A 22,132-nucleotide genomic window follows, 5' to 3' on the forward strand; every position below is an offset into this window, starting at 1 on the left:
ACCATTCGGGACGATTCTTGTTCCCAGTGATTTGTAAGAATGTCTAGATGATCCTAAAATTTTGCAGAACTTGATTTGAACAAATCTGTAATTTCTGCGACCGAAATCATCGTTCCACCTTTTTTGAAAACGACTGCCTCCGCGGAATTTTCGGTGAATTTTTTTACACGCGAAAAAAAAAGTTGGAACGATGTTTTTGATCGCATAAATTACAGATTTGATCAAATTAAGTTCTGCAAAGGTCTAGAATCATCTAGACATCCTAACAAATCACCTGAAAGAAGAATCATCTTGATTGGTTGAGTTGGGCCCGAGAACCAGCGAGTTGAAGTTACCGTTCCTACTTTTTTGGAGCCTTGGGCGTTGGAATGTTAAGAAATTACGAGAGGTGTATCGTTTTTTAACCCATAGTCACCCCCACTGACGGTACTAAAAAGTGGAAACCAACGTAATTTAACAAATGTATGTTACAGTCATCTTATGATTCTTAATTAAAATACACAAATACCGTAAAGCAGGTTTTGAGATCAATTTGAGCTATTTGTTACTTTGGGAAAGTTGAAAACGCAATTCAAAAAGCTTTAATTTAATATCGTAGTGCGGATAGGCTGACAGTTGAAATTTGAATAAAATTAGAATAATTCCCTTAGTTCGACATATGCAAAATTTATCAAAAAGGCATTTTTATGGCATTCTAGTCGATACAAGTGCAATTTTGGAATGCATCCGTTACGCACTTTCTAGAAAATTTCCAATAGTGTTGTGTAAGCCTAGCCAGTTGCTTTCTTACAAACATGTTCTGCAACAAATAGACCAGTTCAAAGGGCAGGTAATAAAGTTATGCCTTCCCCCACAACAACCTTCAGTTGAAGTTCAACCACGTCCGGACGTACTACTTAAACCCGAAAACCGCAGTTTCCCGTAAAGTGAAGGAATATTCAAAAAAATAAATAACAATGAATCTTCGGTGGTTATTTTTGGTGGCATGTTTCGGTTGCATCTTTCACGCATCACACGGATCGATCATCAACAGGGCGATCGAAGCCCAAAAGGCTCTAATAGAACGTGAGGAAGCCTTTGTGGAGGAGACTCGAAATGCGATCCGGGACCGAACCGATCGAGCGATGGAGTCCGCCAGACAGCTCCTGCTGAGTACGGCTGAGCGGATGATCCAAATTGCGACCTATCCGATCCGGTACGGAGGTCAACTCGCTGGCCAATCGAGACAACTGTTGAGCAGCGCACGGGAGCGGCTACTCTCGTTTAATCCAGTGGCGTTTTTTACTGATCCTGGCACATCTACCGAAGCTGTTATTATCCATCAGGAGGAAGACGACATGCCGTATTTGGAAAAAATGGAGATGCGAATGGCAGCCATGCCCAAGGGAAAGCCAGAGGATGTGGCTTTCGATGCACCGGCCTTAGAGTGAGATATTTTGATGGTAGTTTTTGTGTGTGAATTGAGCTCAACCAGAAATTCTTTTGCAGGATGCTATCGAATGATGTTCACGGTGACGAAAAAGTGGCTGTTAGTAATGATTGAAGAGTTTAGGAAAAAAATACATGAATTGACGCTGAAAAATATGTCTAATTTACAATTTCTTTTGAATTACGTTTCACACGAAGCAAAATCCGTTGCTCACTGTTAACAATATTAACAATATTAGAGTGGAGTTTTGTTGTTCCTTGAGGTTTTGAACTATCAAAAGTGTACTTTAAACAGTTCGTTGTGAACATAAGTTATCACCTAAGAATTTATTTGTCTAAATTTGTGTTAGAGGGGGTGACATTGGATGAAACTAAGATGATGCTCAAATACAAAGAATGGGTCAAAACAAGTCATCCACCAGTTTAACTTCGTTTCAATTACACCGTCAAAAAAAAATGCCTACGTAGGCTTAACTCGAGGTCCCCAGAAACACAAAAACGAACAGAACTACGGGCATTTGGAATTTTTCAAAAATAATTAAACTGGGCTGAATGGGAATTAGTGCGATTCGCTTCTCCTACATATTAAAAGCAATTTTTGGATTCTATGCAACGTGCAACGAACCGCCCTAATTCTACATACAAACTTTGGAAAAAATCCATTCGGCCCTCAATATAAAAAAAATCGTGTGGAAAATAATCACTGTGACCCAATATCACACCATGGAAAAATGGCATTATGAAAATGTGTCCAAAACGACATAGAATCGTATATTTCCATCCCCTGGACTAGAGTGAGGTGAATTTTCAGGTTTTAAAATCATGCAGTAAGTTCTAAGTTGCAAAAAATCTGCATGGTAATTTCAAAAGGAATCATCATTGAATTAATTTTAAATATAATTCCAAATCAATTATTTTCCAAATCGTAACATAAAATCGGGTTTCAATTAATTTCAATCAAAGGAGTTGACAAATCAAATTGTGCCCTCCTCAGTGTATTATTTTCTCTTTTCGAGCAGCCAAATACGCCTTTGGCTGGGCAAACAGCAAGTCAAAACGTGGTGAATTTTATAATCGATTAGTAGGTTGCCTCACCTTCTTCTTGAAAATCCTTCCGCAAAAAGCACAGAAAAAAATAAACTGTAAGTGTAGTCGTCACCGTTAACCCTCTACTGTCCATTTATTTTTATTTTATCCGTGTTCAGAAGATCATTTTGAGCAACTTTTGCTTTACGAAAAACTTTACTTCTCTTGTTTTATGTTTTTCTTATTTAATTTTTAGTGTTTTAATTTGCATTTATCTTGTTTAGTTTATCTTTGTTATTGGTAGTATTTGGCCTATTCTACCACCTCCTATCATTACATTTTGACTTTCTAATTTTTTTATGTTTTTACAATCATTTTTTAAATGTTTTGCTTGTTTTCACATTTTCTGCTTGCACCATTATCATTTAAATTGTAGAAAAATTGCGTTGAGCTATAGTCTGGGACACTACAAAAGTTACTGCATAGTTCTTTTTAGTTAAAATATAGGAAATGTTAGAAAAAAACACAGCCAAAGTTGACCCCTAAAAAATGGCATTTTCAAAAACATTGGCAAAGTCCTATAAAACAAGTGATGCTTTTTAAAGATCAAAAATTGGTTGAAAATTTTTTGTTTGGCGTTTTTTATATCGAAGCCTGTCTAGAGGCGGGGTTGGAGTTTAACAAAAAAAAACCTTACTTAATCCACCTTTAGGTGGTTGGTGCCTTCCTCTCATTTATAGTGATTCCAACCCGCCTAAAGCGTCCACATGTTTATGGATCTCCCCCATCTCCGATAACATTCGCAGCACCTAAGAGGTCCTAATAAAAATAAGTGATGATTAAAAAAAACAGACTACCTACAGACTTTTTGTGAAGATTATACAGACACGGCCTTTGAGGAAAATGGCATCCCTCTACACGGCTTTTTCGTGGCGATCAGGCTCGACCAGTTGAGGTTATGTGAATTCAGACCATTTTTTAAACTGCTTGTAATTTAAGATAGGTAAGTCAGATCTTGAAAATTTTTACTCCACCTAAAAGGTCTTCTCATATGCTTTCTAAAAATGTATAACATGTGAGGGTTTCATTAAAAAAAAACACCCTTTTTACCATAATTTTAATTTAATATGAAACAGTTTTTTTAACATAACTTTTTAAATGATAAAACTGCATGAATTAAAATAGCAACTTAGGGGACGTTAAGACGGATCGATTAAAACCATTCCGGCCAAAATCGGTTGAGCCTGTGGCGAGATATTCCAGTGACATTGATTTGGTACACATGTCTACATACAACCAAACACACAGACATTTGCTCAGCTGGTGATTCTGAGTCGATATGTACAAATGAAGGTAGGTCTAGGAGGTCTAATTAAAAAGTCCATTTTCCGTGTGATTTTATAGCCTTTCCTCAGTAAGGTGAGGAAGGCAAAAATGTTTTCACAAAATGCATTCCTTTTATGTCTCATTATCACGAGTGTTCTAATAGAATGACAACTATGAATATTTATTCTTCATTATAAACGATCTGGATGGAAAATAATGTAGCAACCAGCAAATACGTGATGATACATGATTTTTTGACTGTTGTTGGACAACTCTGACATCATTTGCTGGTTAATGTTATGTATGGGGATAGAGATGCGAAGACCTAGTAACGAAAGCTCAATGCCAAATTTATTATCACCTCAGATGTTTTATTGCAGATATATACTTGTTCATTTCCAAATATTGATTGTATGAACGAATCCACTAATTAAGTGATCGCCTAATATGATGTAATTCATCGGTGACGGGATCCCGTGGGATGGGAACTTTCTGGCCAGTGATCCATGGGTCGAAACGCTTCAGTTCTTGTACGAAACTGTTGTAGGCGGGGTTTGATGCTGGATTCGCCGGTGCAGGATCGCTAATCTGATCGGCAAAGTGCTGTTCCGGACTTATCACGGACCGTCGGAAGACCTGATGGAGGGCATCCGTTGTGGGGTCAGCCGGGATGGGAACCTTTTTGCCGGTAACCCACGCATCGAACCGCGTCAATACTTTGACGTAGTCGTTGAAGTTTTGGTTCGGTGGAATCACCGGTTTATGGTCGTCGAAGGGAACTTGTGTGTCTGGTTGACTAACTTGTCTCGGAACGCTCGTGTGTGCTGTCTCACTTGGCAAAGTGTCGGCTGGAATATCCTGATGCAGTTGGTCGGTTACTGGATCAGCAGGGATTGGAACTTTTTGGCCGGTGACCCACGCGTCGAATCTAGTCAACTCTTTCACGTAATCTTTATAGGATGGATTGTTTGGGTCGGTGTGCGGGTTTGGGTCGTTGAATTCATCGTCTGGCAGGATTTCCTGGGGTGACCTCACGTGACCATGTCCCGTCGCCCAATCATCGAACCGGATGAGCTCATTCACATATTCCTTGAAGCGTTGGTTGTTGGGATCTGGAGGCGGTTTTCTATCATCAAACGCTCCGTTTGGATACTGTGCCAAAATCTCCGCAGGAATTTGATCTTGATCAGACACCTGTCGTACAACCAGAAGATGCGGTACACTGAAACACGTTGTCACTACATCATACAGTAGCATTACCTAGAATGAATGAAAAGATTTTAGATTTCCCATGTTCTGAAATGCGATCGCTACAAAGAACAAACTCGCGTAGAGCTTCCTTTGTCATCGATGTGCTTTGCCATTTGAATTTGCATATGAGAATATCATCATAATTACGATGCGGTATATCAAGTTTTGCAACAAATCAGCATAATTTATTTCTTCCATCATCAATCAAGCGTTTGGATCGTCAATTGTTAAGATTTTTAAGTTCTTTTAAAAATAGATGCTTTTAGAAACGTTACCCAACTCGCGGAACATGGATTCTACATGCAAAGTCATCTGATTCAGTTCGATACTCACTTTCACAAGCCAATTCATCATACCGATTCAGCAATTAACAGTGGTAACACAGCCGAATGATTGCAATACTTCACACTCTGGTATCACCGGCCGATGAATGTCAAACTATTTAGCACACTTTTCGTAACAGAAACGGGGAACGGTTTGGGCGATCTTTCGGAGGCAACGTTTGAAGGCGGACTGACGAGCGGCCAGAAATCGGCGACAAATTTTATATACTAAGATACACCTTTGCAGGTGTTTGATTTTGTTCACACGTCTCGATTTCATATTTACCCATGAAAATCGAAAAGAAACTTCGCGCACGAGATGATAATATGATTTGTGTGCTTTATCATTTTTATTGCATTTTTTTTGTTGGGATGAATTCCCACTGTTTGTTTTAGGTTACTAATGTTCATAACTTTTACATGTCGAAAATACTGATAAAGTTAATAAAGAAATCATTTTTGGTTGATCAAAAATGTAGCAGTTTCATAAAAAAGTAAAAGCATGACACAGCATTTTCATACTATGCTTATGCATTGCTTTTGTGTAGGCATCAATTGTAAATTTGATCTATAAGTAACATATTCTGCAGAGAACTTGCTGCTTCCTTAACACCGCTGGGTAGGTGTTTCCGGCGGGCGCACTAAAATTCTATGGGTAAAAAACTCTTAGGAACCCAGGGTGGCGAAGTCCTTTTAGTTAAAAGGTAGACACTAGTGGTTGGCACTAGCAATAGAGGCCGTCAGCTATAAGGTCAACTTCTTTTTTTTTTGTGTCACTATTTCCATTTGATTCAATAGAGTAGAGAACAAACAATTGCGAAGCTGGTTTGGAATCGTACTCGTATCGTACCGTTTTATGTGCACAATACAGATGATTCGATCGGCGGTAAGTGAGTTATCAGTGCTAATTGGAACGAAAATCATGACATTTTTAGCCACAACTCCAAACCCAGAATTAGTGGAATGTATATTTTCACAGTTGTAGAGATCAATCATAAAAAAAACAATGTTGGCAGTCATCAAGAATAAACCAAATAAATTGCAATTGACTTCTTCGTTATTTGCAAACATTGCAACACTTGCTTTTGTATTTGTTCAGCGGGTGAGTGTGTTAACTCTCAGCTTACAATTTTTGGCGTTTCGTAACTGCACAATACGAATTAATAATACTAATTGTTTTAAGATTTACCTATCATCAAATTAAGTTACAATACAAATAATATCTATTCATACTGTTTTCATGAAAAGGCATCCCAAAAAGACACAAATTCTGAATAATATCTCTAACTAACCGCAGAAGAGAGCATGCACAGCAAACTCTCGCTAATTCGAGAACAAGTCATTACGTGTTGTTGCACTTAATTCACTATTAACCGTTTACAGATCTCTTTCTGAAGCGTTCTATTGCTCTCAAGTCTTATTAAACTAATATCACATTCTTGGGGCATTTCTCCTCTAAGTAGCGTTCTTTATCGAAACTGTATTCCGTATCGCTTGGTAACCTCCGGAGCGTGTATGGAAGCAACGGACAGCAACAGCGGCATATCGTTGGCAGTAATGTCCAGGGCTGAAGTGATGGATCCGATCGTACAAAAATCGGTCGCCAGCAAAAAGCTGGCGATCGTTTCCGAATGCAGGTAGAGTTCCCGTAGCTTGGACTCCATGAACGCCATGCACTGGAACGCGGACATTCCCGAGCTCCACATCGCGTGGACGGTCTCCAGCATGGACGAAACTAGCTGGGACATTCCAACCAGATCTCCGTCTGGGCTGATTGGTGCCAGAGATGATGCGTGGGAGGTTATCAGTCGAACGTCGTGCGTTTCCAGGTTGGCGACGACTGCCAGGTTTTCCACCGGGTACTGCTCCATGAGAGAGAAGCGCGATGCGAAGCTGAGGTCCTTCTTTAAAGCTTTCTCCCACTTGGCGGGTTGAGCGGTGGTACCTTGCAGTATCATGTCCGGGATGTAGTGGTCGGAGACGCGGGAAAACAGCGACGGCATGAAGCCGGCTCTCGGAGATGCTCGCTTTTCAGTCTTGTCGTTATTGTTTTCATCGTTTAAACTTGCCGCACTGATCGCCTTCGACATTGGGATATCCATCAGCTTCAAAATACTGTCCGGATGTTTAGCTTTCAGTTCCGCCGGATGTTCCTCGAGCGTGGCCATTGCAGTGGCATGAACTTTTGGAATGTTGTCGTGGTGTTGGACACCGGGATATTTGCGTAGCTCTTCTTCCAAGCTGGACTTGCTAGCGGAATTGTGAAAAGAACTTATGCTCGAGCCTTCATGGAGGTCGTACGAAAACTCCAGCTCGGAAGCATTCGTAGGTGTCTGCAGATAGAGAAAAGAAGCGTTTCGGCAAACGTCGCACTCTTCTTCGCTGGGATCCGAAATGGACGATTCTCCATCCAGGCTCATCTTGACGGCCATGTCCAGTTTCATGGCTTTCTCATGGAACCCGTGCTCGGTCATGTCAAGATGTTGACTTTTCCAATAGTTTTCGACCACTTTGGGGTACCGATCGAAGTTGAAGATGACGGAATGTCTGCGAAGTCTGCTGTGCGAGCACGGCTTCTTTCCGCCAACCGCTCCCAGGTCCGAAGATTTAGCATCGCCTGCATGTCTAATGTTGACCAACTTTTCATTGTCACCAAGTACAAAAACCACATCCTCCTTAGGTTTACTTTGCCTAAGCATGTCGTAATCACCCCGTAATCCGTCAATGTACTTTAACTGATCCATAGGAAGTTCATTCCTTATCCGCTCGATCCCCCAAAATAGCCGCTGGCCGTGTTCCCCGTCTCCGATGTTGGTTTCCGTTATCAACTTGGACAGTCGTACGGATTCGACATCGTCTGTATCGGTTCCGTCCAGTTCAATCGCTTCTTGACCGGTTTCATCCGGTTGCGTCAGCGTCATCCGTATCGGTGGACCGTTGTTCCCCTTCTTAATATGATAAATCATCTCCAGGAACTGTTTCTCCCGCGCATTCATCAGCAGCTCGGTGTCCATGCTCTTGTTACCGATTCGAAGCTCCTGCTGCACGAATCTCGAGTCCCGGTAAACCAGCACATTTGGGATATCGTTCATCACGTTCTTCTTTAGCATCGAAAGCTGCTCACTTTCCGCCGACTTTGAATCTTTCTCCATTGCCGTTAGATCTTTCATGATTGTCCCCGAGCGCACCATACCGGACGCGGTTCGTGCCATTTTGGGAAACTTGTCCTTGCTGGTTCCCTGCTGCTCGGAAAGATAGGCCGGCGAACTGGCACTGTTGATGATCCGTTGCGCCGCAAAGGCTTCCTTCACTTTGCTCTCTTCAAACGCCTCCACGTGGACCGTTCGTTTGATCTCACTGCATCGTATAAAGTACGACAGCACGTTCAGGATCTTCTCGATGGTGTTGCTCATCTGAGGACTGCCGCAGATGATGGTTTTCGACAGTTTGACCGGATGTCCTACGGCACCGTACAGGTCGCCAAGCTGTGCCCACAACACATTATACGGATGGTTGGCCGTAATTTTCGATATCTTGTCCTTTTCGCGCTGTATACTACAACCGCTGGCGTCCGTCCCGTCCGTTGGCCCACTGATCGGTGCAATGGTGCTTACCCATCCCAAATGGTGCGTCAGAACCGCCGTCAACAGCGTACTGATAAACCTGCAAGAGTTCGAATCAATCAGTAAGGTTAAACACGCGAGGATCTTCAGCTAACTTACAAATTGGTGTCCTTTGTGTCGGCCAGCGACAGCAGCGAGCACAGATCGTTCATAAAGTCGTTGGCGATCGTGAGGCACGTTCGGTTCCAGTTTGCACTCGCGTTCGAGTAGACCCCACTGCTGAGCGTAATCCACACCGGGTTGACCAGCCGGGGAGCGGTGAAGAAGTCCACCAGCCACTGCTGCGTCGAGTGCCAGGCCGCAAGCATGATCTGTAGATATAGAGTTCGGGAATTAGTTGAGGGGGACGGAAGGTGGTTTAAGTGATCATACCTGTAGAAACTGCTGCCACCGGTGGCACGCGTTCTCGGCGGCGACTCTGAGCCGGCACAGCATCGTCTCGAATATGCTCATGTGTTCCGAACAGAAGGCTTCCATTTCATGCGCCGTCGATTCGTTGAGCTGGATGCAGAGTGCGATTCCGAGGCGTGCCTTCTTGCTCGGTGGTCGACCCTGGTAGTTTGTTGCCGTTGACAGCAGCTCCCCGCTGAACGCTTTGCGCCGATTCATTTCAACAGTTTCACTGTTTCTTCGGTTCCGGTTTCCGACACAACCATCACTGGCGGTCACCTGACTGCTGGCCGTGCCTCCGGTACTACTCAGATCGTCTACGTGACCAATATGGTCTGCTAGGGTCAGTCGATTTTCGAACGAAGTGGTCAAGTTTTTCGACACTCGTCGATGGAAACTTCCGTACTGGCTGCAGTCGTCTAAACTGGCGCAGTTCACAACCTGAGGTATGTCAATACTGGTATCTGTGCTGAGTCTACGGAAACACTCGTAGTCACTACAAATGGACGCGAGACTACTCCGATGAGATGAGAGGGGGTGACGCGATCCACTGGAGGAGTACGCCCACGGGTCGGTTCCACCGTAGCCCGAGTCCATGCCGCTGTTGGTCGACAGTCTGGGATCGGTCAGCCGGTCAAGATGACCAAACTCAAGTGGAAGTGGTGGTCTCTGTCGGCTGTTGTAGGAAATGTCGTGCTGCGTCGACGTTGACGACGTCACGGTGAATGACCTCAACGAGTTGGTATCCATCGAGCTGAGATCGCTGACAGAAGGATGCCGATCGTAGAACGATACGCCATGACCACCACCTCCCGACAGCTCCGATCCCAGATAGTTTGCGAGGGATACCTTTTTGTTGCTACTGCTCGAGCTAGCCGTGTTCCGCACTGGCGTCGGAAACACGTGCGAGCACATTATAGTCTTTGGCATCTTCAACCAGTGCACCTTCAAGCTACTGCCCTGAAACGCGATCGGTGCGGAACCGAATATCATCTCCGACAACGGTTTGATGTCATTCTTTGGATTTGTGTTGTGCTGCAGGGTGAGAAAGATCAAATTAGTCACGATCGTATTCAACCTTCTCCGCATAGGAGGATACCAACCTGATACAGGATCTTGCAGTGATCGCACTTTTGTGCCTGCGGTATCGATTTGTGGTGGACCGATGCAGAGGCCGCGTGGGCCGTCGCTGCCGCACTACCCGCCGATGGTCCGTCGGGAATTCTTTCAACGGCATTTGAGTCAAACAGTAGCTTACGGCCTCGAATGTCACACTCGCGGAACAGGATCACACGAATCTGATCGGTGGTGAACGGAAACTGTCTGTAAGGGAAAGAGAAGAAAGGGATTCGTATTAGCAAAACCTTAAACCTTCCTTCTTGTGAATCTCTCATCGAAAAGCTCAACTCTTCATTCCCTTGCCTTGCTTTCTTTGAATATGGCGATAAAAAATTAACAAGGCTTAGCGGTGAATCTGATCACAACCGTGACTCGGTCACGTAAGCTTATTTTTAGCCACGGCATGACTCGGGCGTCACACGTTTTGTCACATGCTTTTTCTCATACGCAGTCAGCGACCCGCAATTCGTACGCTCGTTTTACAATGGGACGAGCTTCTGGTTATGGTGATTAGCGGGGGCCCATTAGGGATTGCTGCTGCTGCTGCCCGTTATCGCACACGATCGGGTTCGTTGCTGATAAACAAGGTCGCAGACAAACTGGTGGCAGCCATGCGTTGCGTTGCGGGGATTATGAATGAGGAACTGTTGTTTTGGAATTGTGCTTTATCACATGACTGAATCGGAGCGAAAGTGAACGTTGACCAATTATTTATGATGGATTGGTTTGATAAAAGCCGTGTACGAGTTAGCGAGTTTTATTTAATTGAACTTTTAAGATTTTTCCACGCAACTCTTCAAGTAGTTGAAATGAAACCAAAGCATTCCATTATATCATCTCGAGAGCATTTAGAAAAATGCAATTATAACAAACCAAAATCTTCTTTTAGAAACCAGAGTTTGGCAATAAAAAAGAATACATTTTTCAAAACTTTTGGTCAGTTTTTATGGATCTCGTATTTGTTTCAGAGTGTCTGCACAAGTCTGCAAATCCTCACGACCTGTCCAGGCTGACCGAAGTCTGAAAAAAACTTTAACTAATTAAATGTCTGCAGAACAGGCATCACTTTTAACAGAAATAAATGTCCTGCGTACATTCAACTATTTTGGTAAATCAGCCCATTATATATCGAATTATAAAATAATAGAAAGGAATTCACAAAATTTGTTGTACTGCGCTGTGCTGCAAAACATTTTTACCTTAAATTGTATCCTTCCATGTCTTCCGCAAAACAAGTTAAAAAAATTCCAGGAAATTTCTTGCTATGAATTGTAGTCTACCAAATATTTAAAAAAATCAATTCTTAGTACAGTCAATTTTATTTATTCTACTTCATTGTTATCCGAGCATTCGTTGGTGAAGGTTGTCTGAATCAACATGACTCGTCGCGTCCCGGCGCAAAACGCCGGCAATATTGCCCTACCTGCGGCTCAAGCAGGCAAAAAAGTGGGAATTTCCAAAAGGAAGGTTGAGGCCTCAACTGATGGCCAAAAACCGGGAATTTCCAAAAGGAAGGTGCTTTTGGAAGTGACATCGAACAGCAAAAAGACGAAAAAGAGCGACGGTACTGTACCGATGGATGAGGAGGAGGAGAACTCTTCATCGCACGAGGAGCAGCTTTTGAAGAACAACAAGTTCGCTGGACTGCCTGACGAGGACCAGGTAGCGGAAGCAAAGGAGAATGAAGTGAAACAGCGAAAGGAGAAACTGCCTCCTTTTTATGTGAGGCAATCAGCAGCAACGATCGACTTTCGTGCGGGGCTGGTTGAACTCATCAAGTCTGGGAAAATCCTAGGCAACATTCGTCTGTGTCAGGATGGATTTAAGGTGCTGGTGCAATCCAGGCAGCACTATCAACTGGTCAAGGATTACTTGACCGAAAACGAGGCGGAGTACTTTACCCATGATGTCGTCATGGATAAGCCGTACAAAATCGTCGTCAGAGGTCTGTACGACATGCCAGTGGAGGAATTAGCTGCCGAGCTAAAAGTTTTGAAACTGGATGTGTTGGCCGTGCACAAAATGAGCCGACGCAACAAAGACATCAAGTACCGTGACCAGCTCTACCTGTTGCATTTGGCTAAGGGATCGACGACGCTTCCTGAGCTGAAGGCAATTCGAGCGGTTTTCAACATTATCGTGTCGTGGGAGCGATACCGACCAGTGCATCGTGACGTCACACAATGCTTCAACTGCCTGGGCTTCGGGCACGGAGGTAAGAACTGCCACCTGAAGCGTCGTTGCGCCAAATGTGGTACCGATGCGCACATCACATCCCAGTGCATCCAAGATTCGCTGGTGAAGTGCCTCAACTGCAACGGTGAGCACTCGTCAACCGACCGAAAGTGCCCCAAGAGAGCTGAGTTCGTGAAAATTCGGCAGCAAGCATCGACGAAGAATCAGCCTCAGCGTCGTAGAACTCCTCCAGCCCTGGTGGAGCAAAATTTTCCACCTCTTCAACCGCGACGCCAGGTCCCGAACTTGGCACCGTTGCCGTTGGATCCCAGGAAGAGAGCTGAGATGAATCATCCACGGCCGGGTTCCAGCCAGGAGCCGAGACCGCCACCACCGGGCTTCAGCCAGGAGCCAAGACCAACCCAACAACCAGCAGTTGAGGAAAATGGTAATGATCTTTACACCTCAACCGAACTCCTCAATATTTTCAAACAGATGTCCGCTGCACTGCGTGGATGCAAAACCAAGACCCAGCAGATTGAAGTGCTGACCTCGTTCGTCATCCAGTATGGATCGTAGGTCCCTCAAGCTGCTGAATTGGAACGCTTGCTCCATTAGGAGGAAGAATTTAGAGCTGGTGGATTTTCTTCGCGAGAAGGAGATCGACGTAGCTGCCATCACGGAAACTCATCTGAAGCCCGGTGAAAAAGTTTATCTACAAAACTACAAGATCGCGACGCAGCTCGATAGGACCACCTCTGGAGGAGGAGGTGTGCTTGTCGCTGTTCATCGTGATCTCAAGCCACGCCGGCTGCCACACTTCAAGCTGGACATCATCGAGGCCGTTGGAGTGGAAATTCCCACTTCGGTTGGCCCAGTACTCTTCATTGCTGCATACTGCCCACGTCAGGTGAATGCCAGAGATGGTTCAGCAGCAAAACTGAAGAGCGATATCCAGAAGCTGACACGGCGGAGCGCAAAGTACATCATCGCTGGTGACCTCAACGCGAAGCATGAAGTTTGGGGCAACAGCAGGAGGAATCGGAACGGAGTGATTCTGCACAACGATCTGCAAAACGGATACTACAACGTTGTGAGTCCGGATCGTCCAACGAGGGTGGCTCGGTCTGGGAATCACTCAATCATCGACTTCTTCATTACAAATATGGCTGAGAACGTGGCTCATCCAGAGGTGTTTGAAGAGTTGAGTTCTGATCACTATCCGGTGGTTGTGGAGGTTGGAGCTTCCGTTACTCCGCAGCGGCAACCAACCCGGAAAGATTACCACAACGTTGACTGGCAGCAGTTTCAGCAAGTGGTCGACAGCAACATCGACTATGATCAACAGCCGGAAACTTCTGCTGATATTGATCGTTCGCTGGAGGTGATCCAGCAGGCTATCAACCAAGCAGAGGCTGCCAACGTTCGGGAGGTTCCTGTTAATTTTAAGGTAACTGATATTGACGTAGATACTAAACACTTGATTAGACTTAGGAATGTTTATAGGAGACAATATCAACGGACTGGGGACTATGACAAAAAGATTTCAGTGAACAATTTGAACAAAATCATACAAGACCGACTTGACAATATCAGAAATCAAGAATTTTCAAAACATGTAAGCCAGCTTGGGAATTATTCAAAACCATTTTGGAAACTTTCAAAAGTTCTTAAAAATAAACCAAAGCCTATTCCTCCTCTTATTGTTGAGAGTTCTCCTTTGATTACATCCGAGGAAAAGGCAAATGCACTTGGGCTTCATTTTGTTAGTTCACATAATCTTGGCGCTTCCATGACCAGCCGTAAAGAAACATCAGTTGCCAATAGTATTTCAACAATCAATGACTCTACCTTTGAATTTCCTGCAGATTCCCATGTTTCTGGTGAGGAAGTCAAAGTTGCAGTTAAACAAATGAAAAATATGAAAGCTCCAGGCTTTGATAACATTTTTAATCTAGTGTTGAAAAAACAGAGTGATCAGTTCTTTCAACATCTAGCCAATATTTTCAATAAATGTTTGCAACTTGGTTACTTCCCCACCAATTGGAAGCTGGGCAAAGTCATACCAATTTTGAAGCCTCAAAAAGATCCAACATCGCCAACAAGTTATCGCCCCATTAGTCTTTTGAGTAGTCTGTCCAAACTCTTTGAGAAGGTCATCTATTCAAGGCTTTTGGATTTTACCAACGATAATAATATAATTTTGAACGAGCAGTTTGGCTTCCGAAAGGGACATAATACTGCTCATCAGCTTACGAGAGTAACCAAAATCATCAAGCAGAACAAGCTTGAGTCTAAATCAACTGCTATGGCTTTGTTGGATGTTGAGAAGGCTTTTGACAATGTTTGGCATGATGGTTTGATACATAAACTGTATTTATGCGGTTTTCCAATGTATCTTATCAAAATTATCCAGCACTATCTTTCGGAGAGATCGTTCAAGGTTTTTCTGAATGGGATTGCTTCTGGATTATTCAACATTGATGCTGGGGTTCCTCAAGGAAGTATTCTTGGCCCACTTCTGTACAATATTTTTACATCTGATTTGCCTACTCTTCCTGGTAATGGTGTGTTGTCACTTTTTGCTGATGACACTGCCGTTATTTATAAGGGTAAAATAACCAGATATTTAGTTGGCCGTCTTCAGAAGGGTCTTGACGTTCTTTCCGAATACTTTGGCGACTGGAAAATTCGCATAAATGCAGCCAAAACTCAAACCATCATTTTTCCACTTTCCAAATCGGCCAGATTTGTCCCAAAGGATGATGTTTTGATTAAAATGAATGATGTTTCGATACCCTGGTCAAAGGAAGTTGTCTATTTAGGTCTCATACTTGACTCGAAACTTTTGTTTCGGCAGCATGTAGATAAAATATTGAACAAGTGCAGCATTCTCATCAGGTGTTTGTATCCTTTAATTAACAGAAAATCAAAGCTATCTTTGAAAAATAAGTTAGCAGTTTACAAACAAATAATTTACCCCGTTATTGAGTATGCAGTACCTGTTTGGGAGTGTTGCGCTAGAACTCATAAATTGAAGCTCCAGCGTGTCCAAAACAAGGTACTCAAAATGGTTTTGAATGTTCCTGGCTGGACAAGATCAAGTGAGGTTCATGAATTAGCAGAAGTAAAAATGTTGGATCAGAAGATTCAAGAAAAATGTTTGAAATTCAGGGAAAAATGTGCTATATCTGAATACCCCTTGATTCAAGGATTGGTTTAGTTTATGGTAAGATTAAGTTAGTTTTAGGTTAGGTTATGTTTTCTTAAATTTTTTTTCCTCATTGTACCTAGTGTTACAAAAATGATAAATCATATACTTTTAAAGTTAAGAAAATGAACAGTGTTTAAATCACGAAAAGCAAACTAAAGCTGAAGAGCCACAGCTGACCACTTATTATGTAAACCAAATGTAATTATTATAAGAAAGATTCAATAAAGTATATTTAATTCAAATTTATTCTACTTAATGAAAACTCGATTGAAATATTGTATCCCAAATCCCGATACCCAGGTATGGGAAAGAATCGAGACAACAATTTTCTACGCAAGCTATAAGAGAAAATCTGGACTTTTTGATATGGTCCCATAACCATTCGTAAGTCGTGTTTTTCGGCCTCTCACAAACGTTTTTACAAACGGTGCACAAAGAACACTAGCGCGACTGCCGAAAGGATAAGCAAATCGATGTCTCTGTACTTTCTTGTACTAACCTTGCTGGTTTTACTTCCTAGTTAGCACAAGAGAGTACAGAGGCATCGAAATGTAGACATTTGAACATGATTATCCGTCAGACGCAGACGCAGAGCAGAACATTGAGCCTTATCAACAAAAAGGCCAGAAATGTTGAAAGATGGAAGAGATTTTTTAAGCATCTAAAATACAAGTGACCATCGAGGAAGAGGTTCATCGAGCAAAAAAATAGGCAATTTGAAGGGACTGAAGAAACCATTGATAAAGGGAGAAACATTGAGAATTTGAAGATTGTTGCGATTCATGTAAATTCAATTTGGCTAGTTTTACAACACACATTTTAAAACTCGAGAAAATTGCTAGCACTGCTATGAAAAGCTTCAAATCTATAACCCAAAAATTGCTCCGTAATGGACTGCGAAAACAAACCCATCGGAGCATTTCAAGAAGCTCGTGACAGTCGCGAATCGTCATCTGAGTGCCGATTTGTGGCCTGTTGTTTGTTTGTTTACTTGTGTTATTTTTTCGCATTTAGCATCTGTCGAAACCTTCCTTTTTCACGTGAAAAGACAACGTCGAAGCTGTCATGTCCTCCGAGGTCATTGGAAGCCGCCCGACCATAAGTGCTAATATGATAACGCGCTTTGTTGACGACTTTGACTTAACCCGGATGAGTATACGGTTTACGACCATTCCTTTTCTCGTTGATGCGTTTCAAGAAGTCCAAGTGTCAATGCACTGAGTACTTTATCTGGCTCTAAACAGCTGTGTTTTGGTTTACGTCAGATTGACGTACATGCTCATTCACTAAACTTTTGGACCTATGTCCAAATGCGCGCTCTGTCGTTGCACCTGTTTTTTTTTTCAACTTGTAGTATATTTAGTACAACGATGCATTCAGTGAATGAATTTTTGTATTGTGTTCTTTTTCTCTCTACTCTCAATCGTGAGTGGTCAGCGTCATTTCAGGTTGCATTCCACGCCACATTCATCCCAGTGTTGTTATTTTGGTTGCCTAAACCCCGAATTGATGCCGAAAATAGTGCACATTTTGCACCGCAATGAATCAATTGAGAGGGCCGGACAAAGTTTCATTGAACAAAAGTTGCATCCTCGTCCCTCCCCGTCCAAGAACTGGGGCAATATCACATGCATTCGTCACGTCAGCGCGGTGACATTACGTGTGCCGAAAAGCATGTGATCGTCGATGAGGATGTGTCCTCACCGTTTGGCTGCGGGAAGAGGGGAGCATTACCTTTTACGAAAAAAGTGTCTCACAAAATTTCAGCACACTTTCGTTTGTCTATTAAATATAGCAGTAAAAAATTAACAAATCTTACAAAAATATTAAAATTTAAAAAAATGTGATATGAAAGGAAGAGGGTAATTTTACGACGCGTCAAGTGGAAGGATTGGTATTGGTAGCCTATAGGCAGCCTACTACTGACAAGCCTGAAAAGGAAAACACTTCGCAAATGACATTTTCTGCATCCTTTATTTCGTTTGGGTGTACATGTTTTACATGGACATTTTAACACATGGATTTGGACATTTTTTTAAAAATAGTAACTTAAATTACTAACTTAATCCACTTAATCCAAGGTCATTCGCAAGTAATGGGCAAGCTCGCCAACGTGAAAACGCCTAGTGAAATTCGCACTTCATGGACGCCAGCGAGATCTTCGCAAATTTGACGAATGTCTGCCACAAAAATCTCCCAAAACCCCACCCAGAGAGTCGTGATGCGAGAGTTGGGGGAGCCGTTACGCAAGCAGTGTGAATGTGATTTTCGCTAAGCCACGATTTTTGCATACGAGTGTATTAAGTCGACCGCGCAAAGTCTTGTGACTTGGCGGGTGACGAGCGAATTCTCAATGTAGGGTATAAACAGACAGACGCTGTACAGATCGAGAGCATCCGTCTCATCTGCAAGAAGAAAGAAGATCTTCCTGTTTTTTTCGCTGAGGGGTGGTACAATATTTTCACTGAGCCGTGCGGGCGCTTTTTTCTTGGTGCATGTTTATTTTTTTTAACTTTTGGTGTTCTACTGGTGAAATGAAACAAAAAAAAATGACCGAGGGAAGAAAAAAAGCGGTCATGTGAGATGCTGCGGTAATTTATTCCCTGTTTTTGCGAGCGAAATTGCTGTCCATGTTAATACACATCAATTAGGTTGAGAATGTGATCTGCTGTAGCATTATTGCTACTCATGACTGTATGACGCACATGGGTTTTACTACGGTTTACTAAAATAGCAAATGAAGAGGTCAGGGCAGCTGACCAGGTCTTTTGAATCCTGACAAATCTTATCTTGAAAATGTTATTCTCTTAGGTTCTTAAAATGTGTGGCAATTAATTTCTTCTATATTTTTTGGTATAAAAAAAACTTGACTAGAAGGCCAATCATAGTAAGATTATATTTATCAGATGAACAATTTTCTTTTTTTCAAAAACGTTTATGTTTTCGGAATTTTTAAAAAATATAAAAAAAGTTTTTGGTGTACGTTTTTCTCAACTCGCTTTATTTTTTCCTAGAGCGTTCGTCGTCCCGCCCGTGTGGAACAATCGGACCGCGCACTGGACTCACAATCCAGAGGTCGCCGGTTCGAATCCCGCGGCGGTCGCTCTAAAATTCTTTGTGTAAATATGGGTATTCGGCGCAGTCGTAGGAGCGGCCGAGGCTGACTGGCTACGGTGTTCGCTTTGTAAGCGAATGGTTCTGGGTTCGATGCCCATCTGCTCCCAACGAGAAAGTTAAGAACACATAAATTTGAAATGATAAATATAAACGAAAAATCAAAGTCGCTGAAGGCGGGGTTCGATCCCCCGTCCTTTAGGTTGGTAAGCAAACATGCTAACCACTAGGCCATGGCGACTTGGTATGCTTGGACTGGAATTAGGAATACTGTTACAGAGAGCGAGTTGTGGCGCTATAACCACGGCAAATAGTGTCCAGGGCATTCGTGGAAATACAATGTCCCATCCCAGAGGGTCCCGGAGTACCAAACCTTCTTAGCATGGTGCTCCCAACGAATACAACCAGATCACGGAGCGTATGGTGGTGTGTCCCCACGCTTCTTCCTCCCCTGTCGATTCAGAATTGTGTTGTTGTTCGAACACTCAGTGCTCAAACTCAACCCAATTACGAATCATCTCTGCGATACGGCTTTACGCAGTAGGCCTGGCCGCTTTAACGTTTGTGATGTTTCAATGCATTCCGATGCAATGGTGCACTACAAATGTTAATAAATGACTAGTGCGTCCATCCCGGGAATTCCCGGGACAAAAATCCCGGGATTTTTTCCAAAACCGGGAATTCCCGAATCCCGGGATTTTTTTAATTTTGTCCCGGGAATTCCCGAAATCGGAAATGAATATCAAATTTTGGTATGGAAATCCAGAGTTTTTTTTTTGTGGACATTGATAAACAACGATTAAATAAAATAAAATAAAATATTAAGCATATATGTATCCAGGGTTTTTTAAAAGGTCCTATAAGCTTTTGTGTTTCACATGTTTATAGAACCTATTCATTTCTAGATATCATCATTAATTTGACTTAGAAAGGAAAATTGTTTAAAATTTATCGATCCGCCTAGCGCATTAAATTTTTTCTTAATAATTTGATATTTTTAAAAAAATACTATAAATGATTTGAAATTGAACAAATAATAACATTTTAAATTATTTTTCATGAAACATCTTTGGCTAATCAAGACACCTTTTTAGTGTTTCGTGATTCAAACAGGAATAGAAGAAAACAATTAGTACACCGATCTCCAAATTAATTGCTCTAAAATCTCCTGAACCTATGTAGACTGTAGTACTGATTTTCCTCAGTTGGCGGTAGTGATTTAAGATAATTTGTAAAATATTCTTTATATATAACATGAATTTCTAAACTTATTTAAAATTAAACATTGGCATCTATAATTTTGTTTGTTATCTTTTTATTTGTTATTTTAGACATAGATTTTTTTTAAATAATTCTAGTCATGGCAGAAAAAAATAATTAAAAATATGTATTTATAAGAGATTAATTTCATTTAAATCACATTAGGTTAGAAATTTGATTAGAAACCTAAGCACAACAAAGAACAAACAAAAAATTTGGCAAGCTATTATAAAACTGCTATTCTTTGTTTAGATTGAAGTGTATATTATCACCAATGAATAGTATTGAGCCAATTTGATGATTTTCAGCTTGAATAACATGACAAATAATATGAAAACATAGATATTATTACTGTTGCAAATTTCCCGGGATCCCGGGAATTCCCGGGATTTCAAAAATATTTTTCCCGTTTCCCGGGAAATGCAAAACCCGGGAAAATTGGACGCCCTATAAATGACAAGAAGAGTGCTAGGCGTCATCTAACCTAAGGCACTCTCCAGGATCCCTTCGAAAGATTGGCTGCGCTAGGGTCTGATTAGATTAGATTAGATTAGATTAGATTAGATTAGATATGGGTATTCGGCGCCGTCGCTCCGTGCTACACTTAGGAGCCCAGGGCGGCGAAGTCCTTGTAGATAAAAGGAAGACACTAGTGGTTGGTACTAGCAATGGTGGCCGACAGCAATAAAATCAACTTCGTTCGAATTCCCGTCCCAAAAAAAATCCCGGGATTTCACGAAAAAAAAAAATTCCGGGGCATGTACTATCATTATAAATTCCCCGGGAATTCGCGAAATAAACATAATTTTTATTTTTGGTAACCTTTTTTTACAAAAATTGTTGTTATATCATATGAAAACAAGATTTTAACCACTTCTGGCAAAGACTTCGTATCAGCTGAAAGGTGCCCGAAAAATGCAAACATGTTGAAAAACTCGCTAAAAATATTCGAAAACTTTGAGTTGTGATTTCATGATATAGTGTTTCAAGTAAAATAGTACGAGAAGTTATATTTTTAGGGTGAATTCAATAATTGTCTGTTTATTCATAAGCTGACACCAGTAAGACTTGTTCTGGAAAAAGTTACCAGTTGCCATGAAAACATATTTTTGTTTACCTATATCTGTCAATGTTATTTTGAAACATATTCTCTCAAATTGGTCACAGAGACAAATGTAAAAGCAATTTTATTTTTGATTTAAAAAATGATACTTCTCAACAAAAAAATCGAATGGCAGCGTATAAAATTAGTATATTAATATATTTTCTTTAAGTTGTATCATTCTACAAGCAGTCAATCTATTAATTAATCCTTAATCACATTTCAATCATTAAAGTTGTTGTTCTATACAATTTTGTTGCAAAATATTCGTTAAAAGTAGCATTAGAAGATTTTTTTGAAAAATTTCAAATTTCCCGGGATTTCACGGAAAATTGAATGCTCTATTCTTACCTTCAAAAAGTCATTTTCCGAACATGCGTATTCGACTACAGTCCAGAATTGATTATCCGAAGCCTCGATTATCCAAAATTTCGCCGAGGGTTTGTTTGGGACTACGGATTAACGAATCACGAACAAACATTTTTTGAGTTGTTGATTGCCTTCTGCATGCCAAACACATTTTCTCAGTATTTGAACACCGCCATGTTTACCGCCACTTTGCATTTAAAAATTCTTAATCACATCAGAGCATGTATGGAGTCTTCAAGCTCAACAATCAAAAGCAAAACAATGGAAATACTGATTCGATTATTAGAAGATTCGATTATCCGAAGAGATTTTATTTTCAAAGCCTTCAGGTAATCGAGTCTGGACTGTAGACCGATTCGCCTCCGTTTAAATAAAATAAATGTTGTAAATGTAACACATATTGGGAGCGGTC

General features: G+C 41.7%; 3 protein-coding genes across 3 annotated transcripts in view; 1 reads left to right on the top strand and 2 right to left on the bottom strand.

Annotated features, from left to right (window-relative positions):
* Positions 1-622: 622 nt before the first annotated feature.
* On the top strand, positions 623-1,676 carry LOC120431237 (uncharacterized). The gene is made up of 2 exons (XM_039596373.2): positions 623-1,426; positions 1,489-1,676. Exons 1-2 carry the CDS (start codon positions 957-959, stop codon positions 1,541-1,543), a joined length of 525 nt encoding a protein of 174 aa, XP_039452307.1. The 5' UTR covers positions 623-956; the 3' UTR covers positions 1,544-1,676.
* Positions 1,677-4,130: 2,454 nt separating this feature from the next.
* On the bottom strand, positions 4,131-5,560 carry LOC120431236 (uncharacterized). The gene is made up of 2 exons (XM_039596372.2): positions 5,365-5,560; positions 4,131-5,040 (listed from the first exon to the last, which is right to left on the bottom strand). Exons 1-2 carry the CDS (start codon positions 5,383-5,385, stop codon positions 4,207-4,209), a joined length of 855 nt encoding a protein of 284 aa, XP_039452306.1. The 5' UTR covers positions 5,386-5,560; the 3' UTR covers positions 4,131-4,206.
* An 839-nt stretch (positions 5,561-6,399) lies between these two features.
* The window catches only part of LOC120431235 (folliculin-interacting protein 1), a 32,384-nt gene continuing 16,651 nt past the window's right edge, over positions 6,400-22,132 (bottom strand). Inside the window, exons 3-6 of the mRNA XM_052711153.1 lie at positions 10,471-10,690; positions 9,350-10,402; positions 9,077-9,288; positions 6,400-9,017 (exon numbers count right to left, since the gene is read on the bottom strand). Of these exons, the coding sequence (XP_052567113.1) occupies positions 6,824-9,017; positions 9,077-9,288; positions 9,350-10,402; positions 10,471-10,690 (3,679 nt within the window). The 3' untranslated portion in view covers positions 6,400-6,823. The remainder of the gene's footprint in view (positions 9,018-9,076; positions 9,289-9,349; positions 10,403-10,470; positions 10,691-22,132) is intronic.

Source organism: Culex pipiens, chromosome 3 (assembly GCF_016801865.2).
Source record: "Culex pipiens pallens isolate TS chromosome 3, TS_CPP_V2, whole genome shotgun sequence".
Classification (NCBI taxonomy): Eukaryota; Metazoa; Arthropoda; class Insecta; order Diptera; family Culicidae; genus Culex; species Culex pipiens.

Coding starts and splice junctions, on each gene's coding strand:
- LOC120431236 (XM_039596372.2), bottom strand. CDS start 5,385: ATGATGAATTGGCTTGTGAAA. Junction 5,041..5,364: donor TGATGAATTGGCTTGTGAAA/GTGAGTATCGAA, acceptor CATTCATTCTAG/GTAATGCTACTGTATGATGT.
- LOC120431237 (XM_039596373.2), top strand. CDS start 957: ATGAATCTTCGGTGGTTATTTTTGGTGGCATGTTTCGGTTGCATCTTT. Junction 1,427..1,488: donor TTCGATGCACCGGCCTTAGA/GTGAGATATTTT, acceptor ATTCTTTTGCAG/GATGCTATCGAATGATGTTC.